The sequence below is a fragment of the Eptesicus fuscus genome, chromosome 22 (genome assembly GCF_027574615.1).
Source record: "Eptesicus fuscus isolate TK198812 chromosome 22, DD_ASM_mEF_20220401, whole genome shotgun sequence".
Lineage (NCBI taxonomy): Eukaryota > Metazoa > Chordata > Mammalia > Chiroptera > Vespertilionidae > Eptesicus > Eptesicus fuscus.
This window is the reverse complement of record NC_072494.1, coordinates 2,744,963-2,761,284: the sequence shown is the minus strand read 5'-3', so window position 1 is coordinate 2,761,284 and position 16,322 is coordinate 2,744,963. Positions and strand designations below refer to the sequence as shown.

Genomic DNA, 16,322 nt, shown 5'->3' with positions numbered 1-16,322 from the left:
GACCCAGGCGCCTCCTGAAGTGACTTTGGTCTGGACTCTCCTCAAGTGAAACACAAAGCTAGAACCAAGTGCAGTGAGGCACAACGTTTTATAAAGTCCGGATTACCTGCTATAAATGATATTTCCATGAGTATAAAAACACAGTGTGGGGCCTTGTTTTTTGGTGGAAGACAGATGGCGTTCAGCTTCTTCTCCGTTAAGCAGTCGTGTCTGCGGATGGAGCCGGCAAGGCGGTGAGCAGCACGTTCTCCAGGGACACCCCCGGGTCTGTGTAGCGCTGCAGCGCGGCCCGGAAGCCCCTCCGCCGCAGGTACTGCAGGCGGCCCTGGTCAATCAGCAGCTTGCACAGGCGCCCCAGCCTCTCCTTCTCTTCCGCGGGGAGGAACCTGCAGCGGAGCACACACAGAGCGACGCCCATGCCTGTCCGTTTACCCAGAGCTCTCTGATCGCTCCTGTTGGCCGGGGAGCCGCCGGGGAGCCGCCAGCCCCTGGGCGCTGTGTCCCGTGCTTCCCAGGCGCGCCTCCCTTACGACCACAATGAAAACGTGAGTCTTTGAACTCACGGCCGAACACGTTTTCATGAATGAACTTTGGTGCATTCGTCTGAACACAGAGAGGATCAGCAGTCCCGCCCCAGAGCTGTCCAGGTCCTCGTCACTTACCCGGGCAACGTCCCGGCGCGGTCCTCAGGGCCTCCATGTCCCCCGCCATCATGCTCCTCGCCGTCCTCGCTCTCGTCATCTCTCGTCCTGGGGACACCGGAGGCCTCCACAGCCGCTGTCCGCATCCCACACGTCGCCCAGCTACTCATGCGCTGGAAATAGTGGAACTCCTGGGCGCCCAGGCCCTGCGCCCTGAAATAGTCTTTGCCCACGTAGTGTCTCCAGTCGCACCTGTGGTGACAGCACAGCGCGACCACAATGCCAGCCACAGGGGTCCACGCCTCCGCCACGTTTCTTTCTCCGCCGGCCTCGGCCGCAGCGTCGATGTCTCTGTCTGCTTTCTCGTTCTTGATGCGTTTGGCTGAAGGCTCTTCACTCCCTTCCTCACGGCTGGCGCCATACGTTTCGACCAGGCAGCGTAATGCAAGATCTGCAAACACAGCCCCGGCCCCCCGGCAGCGTCTTTCCCATGAGTCCTTTCACTCCGAGGGAGCGCTATGGCTTTTAAAACCCCAAACCCAAAGCAGCCAGCCTGCTTAGCTGTCCACCAGCGATCAGTCTCTTCTGAATGGTCAGCTCGGTTCGGATTTGCTCTTTTCTCATTATCGTCTCACTTTCTTGAATGATTTATTCTGCATAGAGTCTACTTCCCAGTAAAACTGTCCGAAGCTTAAGGTCTAGTTTGCAAAATCGTTCAGTCCAAATACTGGGACTGACCTCAGGTCTCCTGCCCTGGCTGAGGAAAGGCCTTGCACGGAGCAAATTCATCTCCCTACACTGACAAGCCACGGAGCTTTTCATTTCAGGAAAAGCCACAGGAAGAAACGGAGAGGCAGGTGTCCGTGCAGGCTGGCGGGGGTGCCAGTGCTGAAAGGAGAGCTGAGGAAAGACGCAGAGGGAGCACCAGGAAGGAAGAGCGCCCCCGGGAGACGCACACCATTCAAGAAGGGGAGCGGGAGGCCCTGTGTCTGATCTCACATGACCTCACCCGGGCCACGAGCAGCTGGGCAAGAGGCCCTCTGTCTGCTCGCCCACGGGGCCAGTGCTACCGTGCAGACCTCCGAGCTGTGACCACGTGACAGGAACACGGAGAGACCCCTGAAATAGCGGGGCCAGGCACTAGGACCTCGAGAGATGTAGACGCGATGGGTGTGCTTGCTTACCTGTGGCCGCTCCACACAGGTGCTTTCCGATTCCTACCACAGGCAGCCTCTCCCTGCTCAGCACGGGAATCCTGTCTGCAATAGGAGGAGAGGAGAACTAAGTAGAGTCTTTGAATTTTAGGGCTGAGAGAGACTCCAACAAACATTTGCACTTGGTGGTTTAGGAATGAGGCTCAAAGACGCAGCGGCTGGAGCAGGAGCACGGGGGCTGTGGGCGAGCAGCGTGGCAGCTGCCTGCCCAGGCCTCGCCCTCGCGCCTGCAGGGTGGCACGCATGGCTGGACTTCCAAGCAACCGGCGTTGAAAACGTCTATGGTGTACGGCAGACAACAGAAAGTTACGCAACTCACTCAGACACAGGTGTTGGATGTCAATCTGAAGTCTCTGAAACACTGAATTTTTCTTTCTGTGTTTGCCATCTACCTGCATAAACAAAATATTATTATAACCATGGCTTTTTTATGTTTAAGAAAAGCTTTATGAAAACAAACCAGTTCTATTTCTTTTCAAAATTCAGAGCAAAATCCCCTCTGAGAGACATGCCTCTGTTTACGAGGAAGTGCAAGCACATCCGCGTGCAGGCGCGCCGTGGTCGCTCACCTTGAACCTCGTGGGCACCTTCTCTACGAGGATGAAGTGAACTTCTTCGGCATCTTTTAAGGCAATATCAACCCAGTGAGATAATTTCCCCTTTCCTGCTCCAAACTCAACAAAGCATCTTCTTGGACCAAGTAACTTTAATTTCTCAATGTTACCTAAAATAGAAGCCTGCAAACCTCTCGAGATTATTTTATAAACGAGAGCAAACACATCTGGCTCAAGTGGGAAAAACAGCGGAAGGCAATGCTACAGAAGGCGGCATGGTCACAGGGAAGATGTCCGTGTGGCTTTAAATTCTTTTCTCTTGCTTTGTTTTTAAATGTTTAACACGCAGTACTCAGACCCATAGTCAGGCCAAACATCTTAGCAGACGTTTATACATGGTTTCTGGAGTGGAAGGGTTCTGTCCCGGAAAGGCACGCTGAGGGAAAGCTCATTAGTAGCTACGTTTAGAAGGAACAGAATGTTAGCTGCTGACAGACCAGAGCCGTGTTCAGGGTCAGCGTGGCCTACACATACCTGCTGCTTCAGGTGTTTGGTTGCAGAATCCCCATTGTTAGGGTCATTAAGGGCATCATGCAATGCTGGATGGGACATAATTTGATCTTTAAGTGTAGAGTTCAAACCTGTGCCAAATGTAAGCACAAGAGCTTAAGCAACCGAACCCGAAACCACAGGGCTCTGGACAACGGTGGGGACATCCTTAAGCCACTGGTGCCGTTCACGTACCACCTGACTGTTCTTCAAACGCTTGAACTTGAGGCAGACTTACCCTCACTTGCTTTTTTCAACTTCTTAATTAAAATGTCCAACTGCTCTTCAGGGAGAGAAGAAATTGGAACCTACACACAAAAAAAAGGAGGAGTGAGCTGATCACCAAGAATATCGATTCTATAGGAAAATGCATTCTAAATTTTAAAAAATTAACTTAGTCCAAACAAAAATTGGAATGCAGCTTATTCAATGTGGAGACAGCTTATAAATACTGTTTAAAAGTAAAAAGACAAGTACTTACTAACTGTTCAGGTATTTCTGTTTCGTCTTTTAGGCCTGCATTAATATCTTGAATAAAGAAGTCCTTAACCAAAACAAAACCATAAAAACGCTGTTATTAATGTGAAGAGCTCACAGAAACTGAACTGAAAAACTGATCCTTCCCTTGTCTGTGCTTCCTTTCGACCCATTCATTCATCACACAGTTACTGAGCACTTACTGTGGCCCTTCATTACACAGTTACTGAGCCCTACTATGGCCCTTCATTAGCTTTGGGCACGGAGGATTCACCACAGGAGAGAACAGAACAAAGACCTCTGTGTTCACGGATCTTCTGTCCTAGTGAGTGGTTCTGTGGACATCTGTAGTCTAGAGAAATTCATCGGTAATTTTCTAGGAGAGCTTTAACCTCGCTACAGTGCAGACTGAGGGCTGTGTCAGTTCTGTTTACAGCGTTAAAGCAAAAACAAAGCATCAGCTACACCCGTGGCTGCTGGTCAGACAGGAAGCATGACCAACAGCAGAGATAAGATACCGATGTTACAACAGTTTAGGTCTGATTTCTTCCACCTAAAATACGAATGAAAATAAATAATCATTCTCTGGGAAGCCTTTCCTGGTCTCTTGGACTTAATTTTAATTTCTACATAAGTGTGTGTTCTTACCACATGTGCACTCCTTCCGTTGACCTTATTACGATGCCCGTTCTTTACAGCTTACTTACCAGTTTCAAATAAGCCCCTTGGGATCAATTTAATTGGAATAACCCTAGGAGGCGCTAAGGGAATATTTTTGAATAAACACGTTGTGAAATTATTCTCTGAACTACACTCTGGTTGCATAAAATTCTATTATCTGAATGAGGACTCAGTCGGTACAGTGCTGGCCTTCGCACCTGCTAACGCAGTGACTGCATTCAAGCCTTGGCGACGAGAGTTAAACGTTCACATCTGTAATCTACTGCGTCTCTACCAACATCACACGGCACACGCTCACCATTCAGCTTTACTGATCAACTACTTACAGGTTTTGGCTTCTCTCTTGAGTTACATTTTTTCAAATGCTTTGCTAATTGATCTTCATAGACTGTGCTACATTTGAAGAGAAAATTATTTAAAATAAGACTTGTGACAATTACTGTTTCCGGCACAGAAAAAACCCTTTATCTGACCCCGTACTTACTGTTTCGGATCTAAAGGACACAGGATTCTTTTTCGATCATTTTCTTCCTAGTAAAGAAAAAGGATATATTCATTTGAATAAAATATCAAATGCATTGCTTACAGGTACTAGCTTTGACTTCTGTGTAATCCCGAAACAAGGCAAAGACTCCTAAGTGGCCATTAATAAAACATGGGCACAGTTAGGTCACAGGGTTCAACAATCACAGTGTCCAGTGTAGCTGGCTTACGTACACATGAGCAAATACTGCTTTGGACAACGAGGCTCTGCAGCTTCAAACAGGCTATAAAGAAGGCCTGCATATGAAACTGAATCTATGATAGCACTGACGAAAACACGCACTATCAGTTTAGGCACCACTGAGAGAGAAAAACTGCCAATTTAAGTTGTGATGTCACTGATTTCAGGATGCATTCTGATTTCAGAGATGTTCAAAGCAAGGGTCTTAGAAACGATGAAATAGGGCATTTTAACCACTTGTTAGGTGGCCAAATTCTACAGGCGAGCAGGGTCACACCCTATTTGTTTCTAAGGCACGGATGGAACTATACGCACCAGGAAAATTCAAAGGAAATTAGTGCTGGCAACGCGACCCAACATTCCCGCGGATCTGAGGGGACAGGGCAGTCCTCGGAGGCCTGGTTCTCAGCTCCGGCTCCTAACTCTGTGACCTCAGGTGGACTTACTGCCTCTACCCAAACAGGACAATTAACTTTGCCTCCAAAGGTGGAGGAAGATGAAGTGAGCTGATCGTTTTTAAAAACCTGCTTCGCACAGTGCTGGCTCTCTGGGAACACCGACCAATGGATCGGCCAGTCAGGACTGATGCCGAGTCTACTGTCACCTGCTGTCACCTTCCAGCTGTGCGGTTAAGGGCACGTCCGAGGTCTCAGTGAGAACAGAACCATACATCTCAGTCTTCAATCAGGGGATGTGTGCTGGTCCCCTCAGAGCCGGCCCACACACCTGTGGGTGTGCTTCCAAGAGTTCTCACCCTAAGTCACAGGCCGCCCACACCCCCAAACCAGAATTAGCTTGTCTCAGTGTGCTTCCCTCTGGGCAACTGCCAGTCCATTCACAATCTGAAGCAGAGCTAAGGCCACGGCGGACAGTGGCAGACGAAGGGTTGAGCTGTCGTGGATGGAGCCTAGAAGGGTGAACCTGGGACTAACAAAAACAACACACCCAGTCCTGGGCACCCCAGAGGCCCGAGACAGACACCTGCCTGTTCTCTTTAACCCAAAACCTATCGACAGGGTCTTTTCCCACCCTCCTCTTGTCCCCATTCTTATTTTCCTATCGTCTGTACCCCAAATACACAGTCCCATTATAGGTGGAACTGTACTGGTGAACACAATTGTTGCCTGTTTTCATTTTTATTTATTTTTAAATATATTTTTATTGATTTGAGAGAGGAAGGGAGAGGGAAAGAGAGATAGAAACATCAATGATGAGAGAGAACCACCAATCAGCCGCCCCGGCAACCCAGGCATATACCCTTGACGGGAATCAAACCGGAGACCCTTCAGTCCCCAGGCGGACGCTCTATCCACTGAGCCAAGCCGGCTAGGGCTGTTTTCATGTTTAAAGGGAGAGTGGATTCTTACATGTTTTAAAATCTTCCCTCCCCATGAGGAAGTACAGTCGGTGGGGGTGGGTGGGTGGGAAGTGATTAACCAAAGAACCTGTATGCATATATGCATAACCCATGGGTAGGAGGGGTCAATGGGGGGGTGGGGGGAGGGAACATCTGTAACACTTTCAACAATAAAGATTAAAAAAAAAAAAAGATGAGCAGTCACAGAACAGTCCCGGGGATGTAAAGCACCGCACAGGGAATAGAGTCCTAACAGTGTCATAGCTACTGAGTGACCAGCTGGGTGCTGGAGTTATGGGGGGCGGGGGGGTCACCCCTTAAGTTATATGAATGTCTAATCACTGTTGTATACCGGAAACTAATAGAATATTGAGTGTCAACTGCAACTGAAAAAATAAAAATAAAACTCTGCCCCTCAAGGAGCTGGGGGGGTGGGGGGTTTCCATCCGGGTGTCCGCGCGGACTGTTAACTTCAGGAACTGGGAATTGGGGGGCGGGGGGGGTCACTTCGTCAACACTACGCTGTACACCTGAAACCAACACAAAACGATACGGAACGTCAACTGTCACCGAAAAATAAAGACGAAACCTTTCCTCGCCCTTTCTGGCAAAGCAGGTGTAACTTGCTTTCGAGTCACACTTCTTTAAGAAGGTCCCACCGCACTGACGAGAGGAGGCGACCGACGGCTCACGGAACCGCGAGCACACAGACGGGATCGGGGGTCCCCCCGGGGGGCGGGAGGGCGGCGAAGCGGCAGACGCGCGAGTTTGGAGTAAAAGTGAGATCGGGGGTCCCCCTCCCCGTCGCCGGTCCCTGCCCGCTCCCCCCCGTCCCCTGGGGGCCCGGCACCGCGCGGATGAACCGAAAAGGCTGGAAAACCCGGGAGGACTGAAGCCGAAATCGGTGCGAGAGGGGAGGGGAGGGGCGGGGCCGGGACACTTGGTTCCGACTTTCGGGCAGGGAGCTACCAGACCTCCGCGGCGCCAGCGTGTTCGCCGCAGAACCTCCTCCCGGCGGCCGCCACCATCCTGCAGAACCGCTTCTTCTTCGCCACGTAGTAACCGCAGCGACCCTCGGCCGGGAAGCCAGTCGCGTGCGGAGTCGGCGCAGAGGCCGCCATAGTTCCAGGCAGGCAGCAAGCGAAGGCAGGGAAAGTTGTCAGCTCCGCGCGGGAACCTTTCCCTTATCAAAGATGGCCGCCTCGGGCCCGCCACGCAGGTGGACGCCGGGACTACCGCTTTGCCAAGCCCCGCCCCCGGCCGACCGGAAGGAGGGGACGGTGGCCGGCGAGGTCCAGCCCGCCTTCAGCTTCCGTCGATTCCTAAGCTCCGCCCCCTCAGCGGAAGTCGAGCGCCAAACTCAAACCTGAGCGGGACCCGGACGCCGCCGAGGCGGGTGCCGGAGCCCCGGCCTGTGGACGCGGCGCCCAGCGGCGGGACAGCGGTCCAGCATGAGCCAGGTTCTGTTCCAGCAGCTCGTCCCGCTGCAGGTGAAGTGCAGAGACTGCGAGGAGAGGTGAGGCCCGCGGTCCGCGCTGCCTGCGGGTGGCGGTTGGGGTCGGGCCGAGGGGGAAGATGGCGGCTCGGGCCGGTGGGCTGCGGCCTGCGGCGGGGTGTCGGGCCGGCGGCCTCGGGACGCGGGGTTGGGGGGGACTCAGCAGGGACGCAGGGCCACCTGTCTCGCCGAGTGGCCGTTGCCGAGGACGCGCAGGGAGGCGGGTGAGGAGGCGGGGAGCCGCCCCGAGTGAGTGTGGGGACCATGGAGATGAGAGCCCGTCTCCCCTTTGACAGGTGGGAACGGGGGCCCGGCTGGGTGGCGCTGGCACTCGGGCCGTGGCTCCCGGTCTTGGGGTTCTGTCAGAAGTACATTTGAGCTTCGCCTTCAGAACAGCCAGTTTTATGGGGTGTATCGCCCGTTCCCATTTACGACACTTTTAAGTGACTAAAATCGGCTAAAAAACCATAGGGGCCAACCAGACATTCCAGTCATTCATGTAAATATCGCCGGCGGGCCAAACGCCTGGCCCCGCGCTGGGGCCACAGTGTCGGGTAACGGCCCTTGTGGTTGACAGCCCCGTGGGGTAGGAAATAAGGACCCATCTCCCCGGCAAACGCAAGGACAACTTCCATTAAGGAGGCGGCGCTTCCATAGAGAGATTGGGCCAGAAGTCAGGTAATGGAATACCCCCCCCCTTTTTTTAAGTATATTTTTATTGATTTCAGAGAGGAAGGGAGAGGGAGAGAGAGAGAGAAACACGAATGATGAGAGAGAATCACTGATCGGCTGCCTCCTGCACGCTCCCTACTGGGCCTGTGCCCTGACCAGGAATCCAACGGTGACCTCACGGTTCATAGATTGAGGCTCAACCGCTGAGCCATGCCACCCCCCGCCCCCTTTATTGATTTTATTGGGGTAACATTGGCTGATAAAATTACATAGGTTTCAGCTGTGCAGTTCTGCATTTTGTATTGTGTTCACCACCCCACGTCAAGTCTCCTTCCATCACCGCAGGTATACCCCCCTTTACTCTCTAAACTTCCCCCACCCAGGAGATGGCCATGTTGTCTTGGTTCCACCACTCATTGGGCGTCTCTTAGCTTCTCGTTTGTAAAACTGGTATAACATGCCGGCCCAGGTGATTGTTAGGAGGGTCAAGTGTGAACATGGGCATAGAAAACGAGGACATTGATTTATTGAGGAATGTGAAGCTAGTGTGTAGTTTAATTAGGTCCACATCCGTTGGCAAGCCAGGCAGGGAGGCGGTGCCACACCGCCAGCTGCTGACGGAGACGTGCGGGTGTTTCTGTCCGTCATTCTTTCCTGCCGCCCCGAGTGCCGGCCACTGTGGTTGCTGGACATTTGAATGGGAACTGATCCAAACTGATGTGCCATAGAGTGAAATGCGCAGTGGACTTTGAAGGCTCTGTGAAAAAAAAAGGGGTGTGGAATATCTCGACTTTTATGCTGATTATGTATATCAAGATGGCGATATTTGGGGTATGTTGGGTTAAATGTGGCTTCTGGAAAATGTAAAATTATTATGTGGCTCATATTCGTGGCCTCCATTCTCTCTCGATCAGGCACAGCACCGTTCTAGAATGGGTATAGAAAGATGAAAGGTGAGGGTATCATTTCTGGTTCCAACATCGAAACGCCTAGCTCTTCTCCATCTCATTATGTTGTTGAGCAAAAAATGTTAACTGCCACAGCTGAGGGTCTTTTTAAAGCGAAGGGTTCATTGGGCCATTGCTAGGCATGAAACCTCAACTGCCAGCTGCACGCCACGTGGAAAAGCCGTGTTGGCGTGGGCGAGTGTTTGTATACATCGTGTGTGTGTGTGTGTGTGTGTGTGTGTGTGTGTGTGTGTGTGTTGGGGAGACTCATGTAAGTTGTTTTAAGAGTATTTACACTGGCTGTAGATAAAGGGGTGGGCGAAGGTGAAGCGGGCTGGTTCTGGGCTGGGGCGGCGTCCTCGGCTGAGGGTTCGCTGTGGGCCGCAGAGTGGAAGTTCACGTGTAAACCATAAGCGGAAGCTCTGGGGTTGGATGGCGCCAGGCTGTTCCCTCTTCGCTAATCGCAGAAATAGCCACCTGGAAGGTAGCCCGAAATCCCCGCAGTCTTGTCAGCTGGCCCAGGCTATTAACTGGCTAATTACTCCTGTCTGCCGCTCTTACTCTCCGGCTCTCATTGACTAGAACTGAGAATATCTCCGAATTTAGGACACAATGTCACCCTTTTCACCCGCCTGTTTAGAAACCTTTCTATCCCCTGTAGCAGAGGTCAGCAAACCAGAGCCCATGGCCAGGTGGCCCACTGCCCATCTGTGTGAATAAAGCCTGATTTTTACTGGAGCACAGCCATCCTCATTTGTGAAGGAATCCTGAGGCTGCTTTGAGCTACAAGGGCAGAGATGAGTAATGGTGACAGAGACCTATGGCTGCAGAGCCTAGTATTTACTGTCTGGCCCTTGACAGAAGAAGTTTGCTGATCCCTGACCTATGGGAAAACAATGCAGACTCCAGTTAAGTATTCAAGGCCAGTTCAGCTCAACAAATAAATTTACGATCGCCCACTACGTACCAGGAACTGTCCGAGGTGCTAAGAGTATAAAGCTCCCTGCCTCCTCACTTCCAGCCGCAAAACAACAGAAACCCCGGTTTTCATTCTGGTCCTCAAGGAATCACACTTCAATAGGGGCAACGTTTTCCTGGGAGAGGCGGCACAGCACTGCTTCAGGTTTCAGGCTGGGGGCCAGATTGGCTGAAATCCCAGGTCTGCCACTTACTGACCTTCATTTTGTACAGGTTTGTTGTCGGGTTTGTTTGTTTACTTAATGTCTCTGTGCCCATCTTTAAATCAATGATAAAAGTACCTGCCTCATGGGAGTGTTATGAATTTGAAGTGAGTTAATACATATTAAAGTGCTTAGAACAAACAGTGCCTGGAGCATAGTATGCATTCACTAAACGTTAGCTATTAACGTGTGGTTAATGCATGAAGTTTACAGATTACTGACGTCATAGGAAGGAGGCAGTCCCGTTAGACAGTGGCACTGCTCGGAGAACTGTCGGGAGGAAAGTGGTGAAAAATGTTGAAGCCCATGATTTGACACCAACCTGCTGTTTCATTTTTGTTTCCTGAGCCCCGCTCCCCAATGTGGTAGTCACACCAGACTCCTCGTTACCCTCCGAGCGCAGCTCACTCTCTCAGCGCCCTGCCTCTAGTCCTGCTCCCCTCGGCCTCCAGTGCCTCTTCCTTCATAACTTTCAGGGTCGGTCTTAAATCCCGGCCACCTAAGGCTCTGTTCAAGGTTGCCTGAGTTGAAATTAATTGACCTCATTTCTTAGGTAGCTTGATGTCGGTGAAAAATCTGGGTTCTGGTTTGGGCTCTGTAATGTGACCTTCACAGGTTCATAGCTGCACCTCAGGTTCTCCCTTTTAGGGCAGATGGTATTGACCTAAGATGACTGTTGTTAGCTAAGGCTGTGTATTCCCAGGGCCTGGTAAGGGCTCAGTAGTGTGGGCACTCAGCCAGCGGGACTCTCCCTCCCCTCCCTGGAAGCCCTACAACACAATCAGAAGCAAATCTGGGGTCAGGTCATTGAATGGGATCTCAGTGTGAGGACATGGACCATGTTTGTTTCTGTTTGTAACCCTAGCACCAGCGCAGTACCTGGCTTAGAGCAGCTTTCAGTTGTTTGAATTGAGAGTTGAAGGTCATAGCTTCTGGGCGGGAGAGGTGGGCTGGAATCCAGGTCTGCTGATGCCAGGTTACCTGACCAGGAAGATGTTTTGTAGATGTGTGCATTGTTCAGAATGTGGCATTTATTTTGAGAAATAGCATGTTTATTGAGGTTTTATTGATTTGTTTTATAATGTTCCTTTGACATTAGCCATTACAATCGATGAAACAAGATTTCTGATTTCAGATAGTATATCCTCTGAAAGCACAGATTTTTCTACAAGATGTTTGGGGAGGCGTGGGGGAGTTGAAGTAAACATGGGGAACAGGTTTAGTCTGTGGGCCTTTCCTCCTTTTTCTCCCAACATCTAATGCATATAAGCATTTGGAATATGTGTAACAAAAGCACTCATGTGATTGGGAAACTATCTCACAAGTTCGGGAATGGGAAGGTTCTCCCCCTCTCCCCCATCCCCAAGGACGCTTAATTTAGGTGGAATTGGAGTAGTAACCTGATCTGTTTTACATCTATTGCTCTAGATACTAGCAAAACAGAAACAAACCATTCTGTGGGTTTAAAGATAATTCTTCCTTTTTTTGTGGTGTTCACCTGCGCTGCTTGTTTCTTTTCAGATAACAGACACAAGTCATGGTAACCTCATCATATGAGCTAAGATTTTAAGCCAAAGTAAAATTATAAGTCAGAGCATAAAACATCGAGCACTTGAAGCTAGCTTTGGTCAGCTCTTACCAGGTTTTCCATCCGTGCGCATTGCTCTGTCCACACTTTCTATTTCTGTAGCACATAGGTAGTGGTGGGCTGTGGGAAGGGTTTCAAACACACCTTTAGAAGGAGAACTTCATATCGAACAAGTTATTTGTTTCTTTCCCTTTCCATGTTACTTAATTATTTAATTCTAGCACAGTAGTTTGAGAACCACTTATGTAGAGATGGCTTTTTGCCAATATTTTCCCAATTATTTAAATATCTTTGTTCAATTTGGTTAATGTTTATGAGCACCTTTATTTATATGCCTCTGTTCAGTACTGGAGTCTGCAGGGTGCAGTATAGAATGTGGAAAACTACGGTTCCTTCCTTTTAGGGCCTCGAGTTCCTCTAGAACAGTGGTCGGCAAACTGCAGCTCACGAGCCACATGCGGCTCTTTGGCCCCTTGAGTTTTTAGCAAAGGCCAACTTAGGAGTACCCTAATTAAGTTATTAACAATGTACCTACCTATATAGTTTAAGTTTAAAAAATTTGGCTCTCAAAAGGTATTTCAATCGTACTGTTGATATTTGGCTTTGTTGACTAATGAGTTTGCCGACCACTGCTCTAGAATAAAATAGGTGGTAACCTGTTGGTGATACTTCTGTGCATATACTGCATGGAGTATATTGAACAGATGTACTTTGTGGATCTGAAAAAAAAAACATTTTGTGTGTGTGAGGGGAGGGAATATGTTATTCTAGTCCTTGACTCAACATTCCAGTATCTTAATATTACATCACATTTTAAGTTTTACAAATGGAATCTCTCATAAATCATTTGATTATTTGGATTGGTAATTTTTTAATGTAAAAAGTTATTAAATTGATGGTTTATCTTTCAACAGATGCTGTTTCAGAATCAGGATAGTAAGGTTATGGTCCAGGCTAGTACTGGGCCTTCCCCGTCTTTTCTCTCTCTTGCTCCTCATGACAACCCCATCTCACAGGAGAGACAAATTCAGCCTCAGGTTAAAGACCTGATTACTGCTTACTAGTGGGAGAATCAGAGCTTGAACTTCAAACCCAGGTGCTTTCCCAGCATCTCACAGTGAGGATCATCTGAGGAAGGCCCTGTAGCTAACCCAGGAGGTGGGGAAACTGTCCTGTGGCTGCTTCTGACGGTCGGGCTTGTGTCTTCACACAGGAGAGTCAGTGTTAGAGTGAGCATTGAGCTGCAAGCAGTGTCTAATCCGGTTCACAGAAAGGTGGGTATTCACTTCGCTTTTCAACGGTGATAATTTCTGTTACACTGCAGAGGATTGTTTCTGTTGTTTAAGAATGTGAGATCTTTTTTACACCTATTTTGCTTTTAATTTGGGACCATTTTGTAACTTGCAGGTCTGGAGTGGTAGAGATTGCGATACCACGTATTTCTAAAGCACAGGAGAATGGGGTTGGGAGGCTGGGCCCTGAGGTTGGCCCAGGACACTTAAGACGCTAGAATATCTATTGCTGCCCTGGAGATGGGCGTTTCATGGCGTGCATGTGAGAGCGGAATGGCTGACTCTGCAGGGAGATAGTCTTAATCTCCCTCTGCCTTTGGAGGAGCGGCATTTGGAGCATCGGTCCTGCACGGTCTTCGGACGGACACAGACTGCAGGGCTGAGAAGTAGGGCATTGCTTCTCCGCCACGGCTTTCTCTGGAATAGCCAGGCGCCTGGGCGTGCTGGCAGCAGCTTCCGTTTTGTACAGCATCGGGGTGGGTTTCAGGAAGCACTTCACTTGCAGGTGCTTGAAGAACAGGGCGTCTGAGGCAGAGCAAGTGCCTGGGTTGCTGGTTCTGGGAAGAGGTTATCCATGCTATTCCTGTGCGTGCCAGGGACCTCTCCATTTTCATCTCTCCTCAGAGGTGGTGCAGGTTTTTCTGGGGCCCTAACAGTTCCTCAGTAGCCACAAGTATTCACTGTTTTCCTTACACCCGTGTCCTCTGAGTCCGGGATGTCCGTGTACTTTTCTGTCAGCTTGGGCTGCTGTGATGAGCTGGCACACGGTGAACTTGATCTGGAAGCAGGTCTTGATGAAAGCTGCTGACTCCCTTGACACTGAGGCAGCTGGGTTCCACATGAGGCCATCTGGAGCAGGAGGGTGGCCGCATGTCACCTGATCCCCGTCCTCTGCCCGAGGGACAAATGCTCCTTTTTCCCAGGGTGGATGGCTGTGATTTGTGCTCATGTGTTTGCCACTTTTGAAATACCAGCCAATTAACTTGCAGGAAACTGAAAATGTAATGGACTATGGTATAGTCAGGGGTAAAGAACATTTCTGTCATTGTGTCCTAGTGCAGCAAGGGCTGGGTCTGAGTTTTCCTAAGGCTCCGCTAGGAGGAGGATATTCCTAAACTTAAAACTCCTAGCGTTTACTTCAAACACCCCCCCCCCCCCCCCGGGGCTCTCAGGAAGCAGCATCGGCCCCCCTGTGAGGCCGGACGTCTGTAAGACTAGGGAAGCCAGCGGCTCCGGGAAGCAGAGCCAGCTGAAGCTGATGCGGGTGCATTGATGTGGGTGATCTCACTGTTTACTCAAAGCCACAGCTACTAAACACATTAAAAATCACTTTCTTTTAGGACTTAGTTATCCGTCTGACCGATGACACTGACCCATTTTTCCTCTATAACCTTGTTATATCTGAGGAAGATTTTCAGAGGTAACTAAATTTACTTTTCTGATCTTTTATTTAATCGAGGGATAAGTAAACTTCTAAGTTCTATGAATGCATTGGTACTGTTCTCTTTGAAACACATACATACCTATTAGGAACATTTAGGTATTTTGGGAACACTGGACTATTTATACTCTAATTACTCAGAATGTTTTTGGGAAAATACGTATTTCATAGATTATTAGAGTTCTGCTTACAATGGCTTAGAAATTTGGATCTTTAGCTAAATTTATTGACCTCTTCCCTCTCATTGAATGAATTTTATAAAAATCAAAGTTCCCTAGTTTATTAAATCTTGATTATGCATGGTTAGTAAAGAAAAAAAAGATCTTCCAGGGTGTTAATTATAATAAAAGATAGTAGTTAAATTTTCTAAAAATATCTTTTCCTGTTTTCTGTGTAGTTTAAAATTCCAGCAAGGTCTTCTGGTAGACTTTTTAGCTTTCCCGCAGAAATTTATAAATCTGCTTCAGCAGTGTACGCAGGAGCATGCCAAGGAAGTCCCCAGGTGAGTCTCAGCACCAGCTCTCGGGATAGGACGAGTGCATGGCACAGTGTTCTCTGTGTGTGACAGGTGTCCCTGTCCGTCTTAAAAGCGGGGGTTCCAGGGCTCCAAGAAATCTTAAATTTACTTAATCTCACGATTAAAATCAGGAATATTTACTCTTAATTTTCATTATCTGAAATATGTAATGGCATCAAGTGTACGTTTTTATAATGAGCTTGGAAAAGGAGAGAATAAGTGGTGTGTGTGGGGGTGGATATTCATGGGGTGCTGATGCCTGATCCTTTCACTGTAAAGTTCTCCAACCTTTATCTGTTGCTTCTTCAGCTGATGGTTGTTGATCAAATCAGTTATGTCAGCAGAGACTACAAAATTATGCTTTTCTAATCCTATTCTGTCTATATTTATTGGATATAATTCATTTATTTATTTATTTTATTTTTTTGATATAATTCATTTATAATCAAGAACTTACCCTCATCAATTAGGGCGATTTGATTACTCTGAAAAGTCGTACAATAAAGGATAAATGCTTAATTCTTTTAAATTGTCAATTTTTATTTTATTTATTTATTTTTTAAAATATATTTTATTGGCCAAAACCGGTTTGGCTCAGTGGATAGAGCGTCGGCCTGCGGACTCAAGGGTCCCGGGTTCGATTCCGGTCAAGGGCATGTACCTTGGTTGCGGGCACATCCCCAGTAGGGGGTGTGCAGGAGGCAGCTGGTCGATGTTTCTCTCTCATCGATGTTTCTAACTCTCTATCCCTCTCTCTTCCTCTCTGTAAAATATCAATAAAATATATTTAAAAAAAAATATATATATATATATTTTATTGATTTTTTACAGAGAGGAAGAGAGGGATAGAGAGTTAGAAACATCGATGAGAGAGAAACATCGACCAGCTGCCTCCTGCACACCCCCCACTGGGGATGTGCCCGAAACCAAGGTACATGCCCTTGACCGGAATCGAACCCGGGACCCTTGAGTCCGCAGGCCGACGCTCTATC

At 48.8% G+C, this 16,322-nt stretch overlaps 2 protein-coding genes across 5 annotated transcripts in view; one reads left to right on the top strand and one right to left on the bottom strand.

Moving 5' to 3' along the window:
- Positions 1-69: 69 nt before the first annotated feature.
- On the bottom strand, positions 70-7,384 carry TRMT13 (tRNA methyltransferase 13 homolog). 4 transcript variants are annotated; one of them, XM_008147085.3, is made up of 11 exons: positions 7,172-7,384; positions 4,601-4,647; positions 4,443-4,509; positions 3,440-3,502; positions 3,197-3,266; positions 2,944-3,050; positions 2,425-2,592; positions 2,175-2,247; positions 1,826-1,900; positions 663-1,092; positions 70-386 (listed from the first exon to the last, which is right to left on the bottom strand). In XM_008147085.3, the coding sequence occupies exons 1-11, from the start codon at positions 7,316-7,318 to the stop codon at positions 197-199; spliced, it is 1,437 nt and encodes a 478-aa protein (XP_008145307.2). In that variant the 5' UTR covers positions 7,319-7,384; the 3' UTR covers positions 70-196. The 4 variants fall into 4 exon arrangements, with proteins under 4 accessions (XP_008145307.2, XP_054568119.1, XP_054568120.1 ...); XM_054712144.1 differs by having other exon boundaries at positions 2,944-3,008; XM_054712145.1 differs by lacking the exon at positions 2,425-2,592.
- Positions 7,385-7,573: 189 nt separating this feature from the next.
- SASS6 (SAS-6 centriolar assembly protein) overlaps positions 7,574-16,322 on the top strand; it is a 28,687-nt gene continuing 19,938 nt past the window's right edge. The window contains exons 1-4 of the mRNA XM_008147083.3: positions 7,574-7,713; positions 13,294-13,354; positions 14,713-14,792; positions 15,211-15,315. Coding sequence (XP_008145305.2) covers positions 7,649-7,713; positions 13,294-13,354; positions 14,713-14,792; positions 15,211-15,315 — 311 coding nt within the window. The 5' untranslated portion in view covers positions 7,574-7,648. The remainder of the gene's footprint in view (positions 7,714-13,293; positions 13,355-14,712; positions 14,793-15,210; positions 15,316-16,322) is intronic.

Bases quoted from the DNA above. Each gene is read 5' to 3' on its own strand.
- TRMT13 (XM_008147085.3), bottom strand. From the start codon at position 7,318: ATGGCGGCCTCTGCGCCGACTCCGCACGCGACTGGCTTCCCGGCCGAG. The intron at 2,593-2,943 runs GTATGTGTAGGC...AGAGGTTTGCAG, and splicing joins CCAAACACCTGAAGCAGCAG to GCTTCTATTTTAGGTAACAT. The intron at 387-662 runs GTAAGTGACGAG...GCTCCGCTGCAG, and splicing joins CGCGCCGGGACGTTGCCCGG to GTTCCTCCCCGCGGAAGAGA.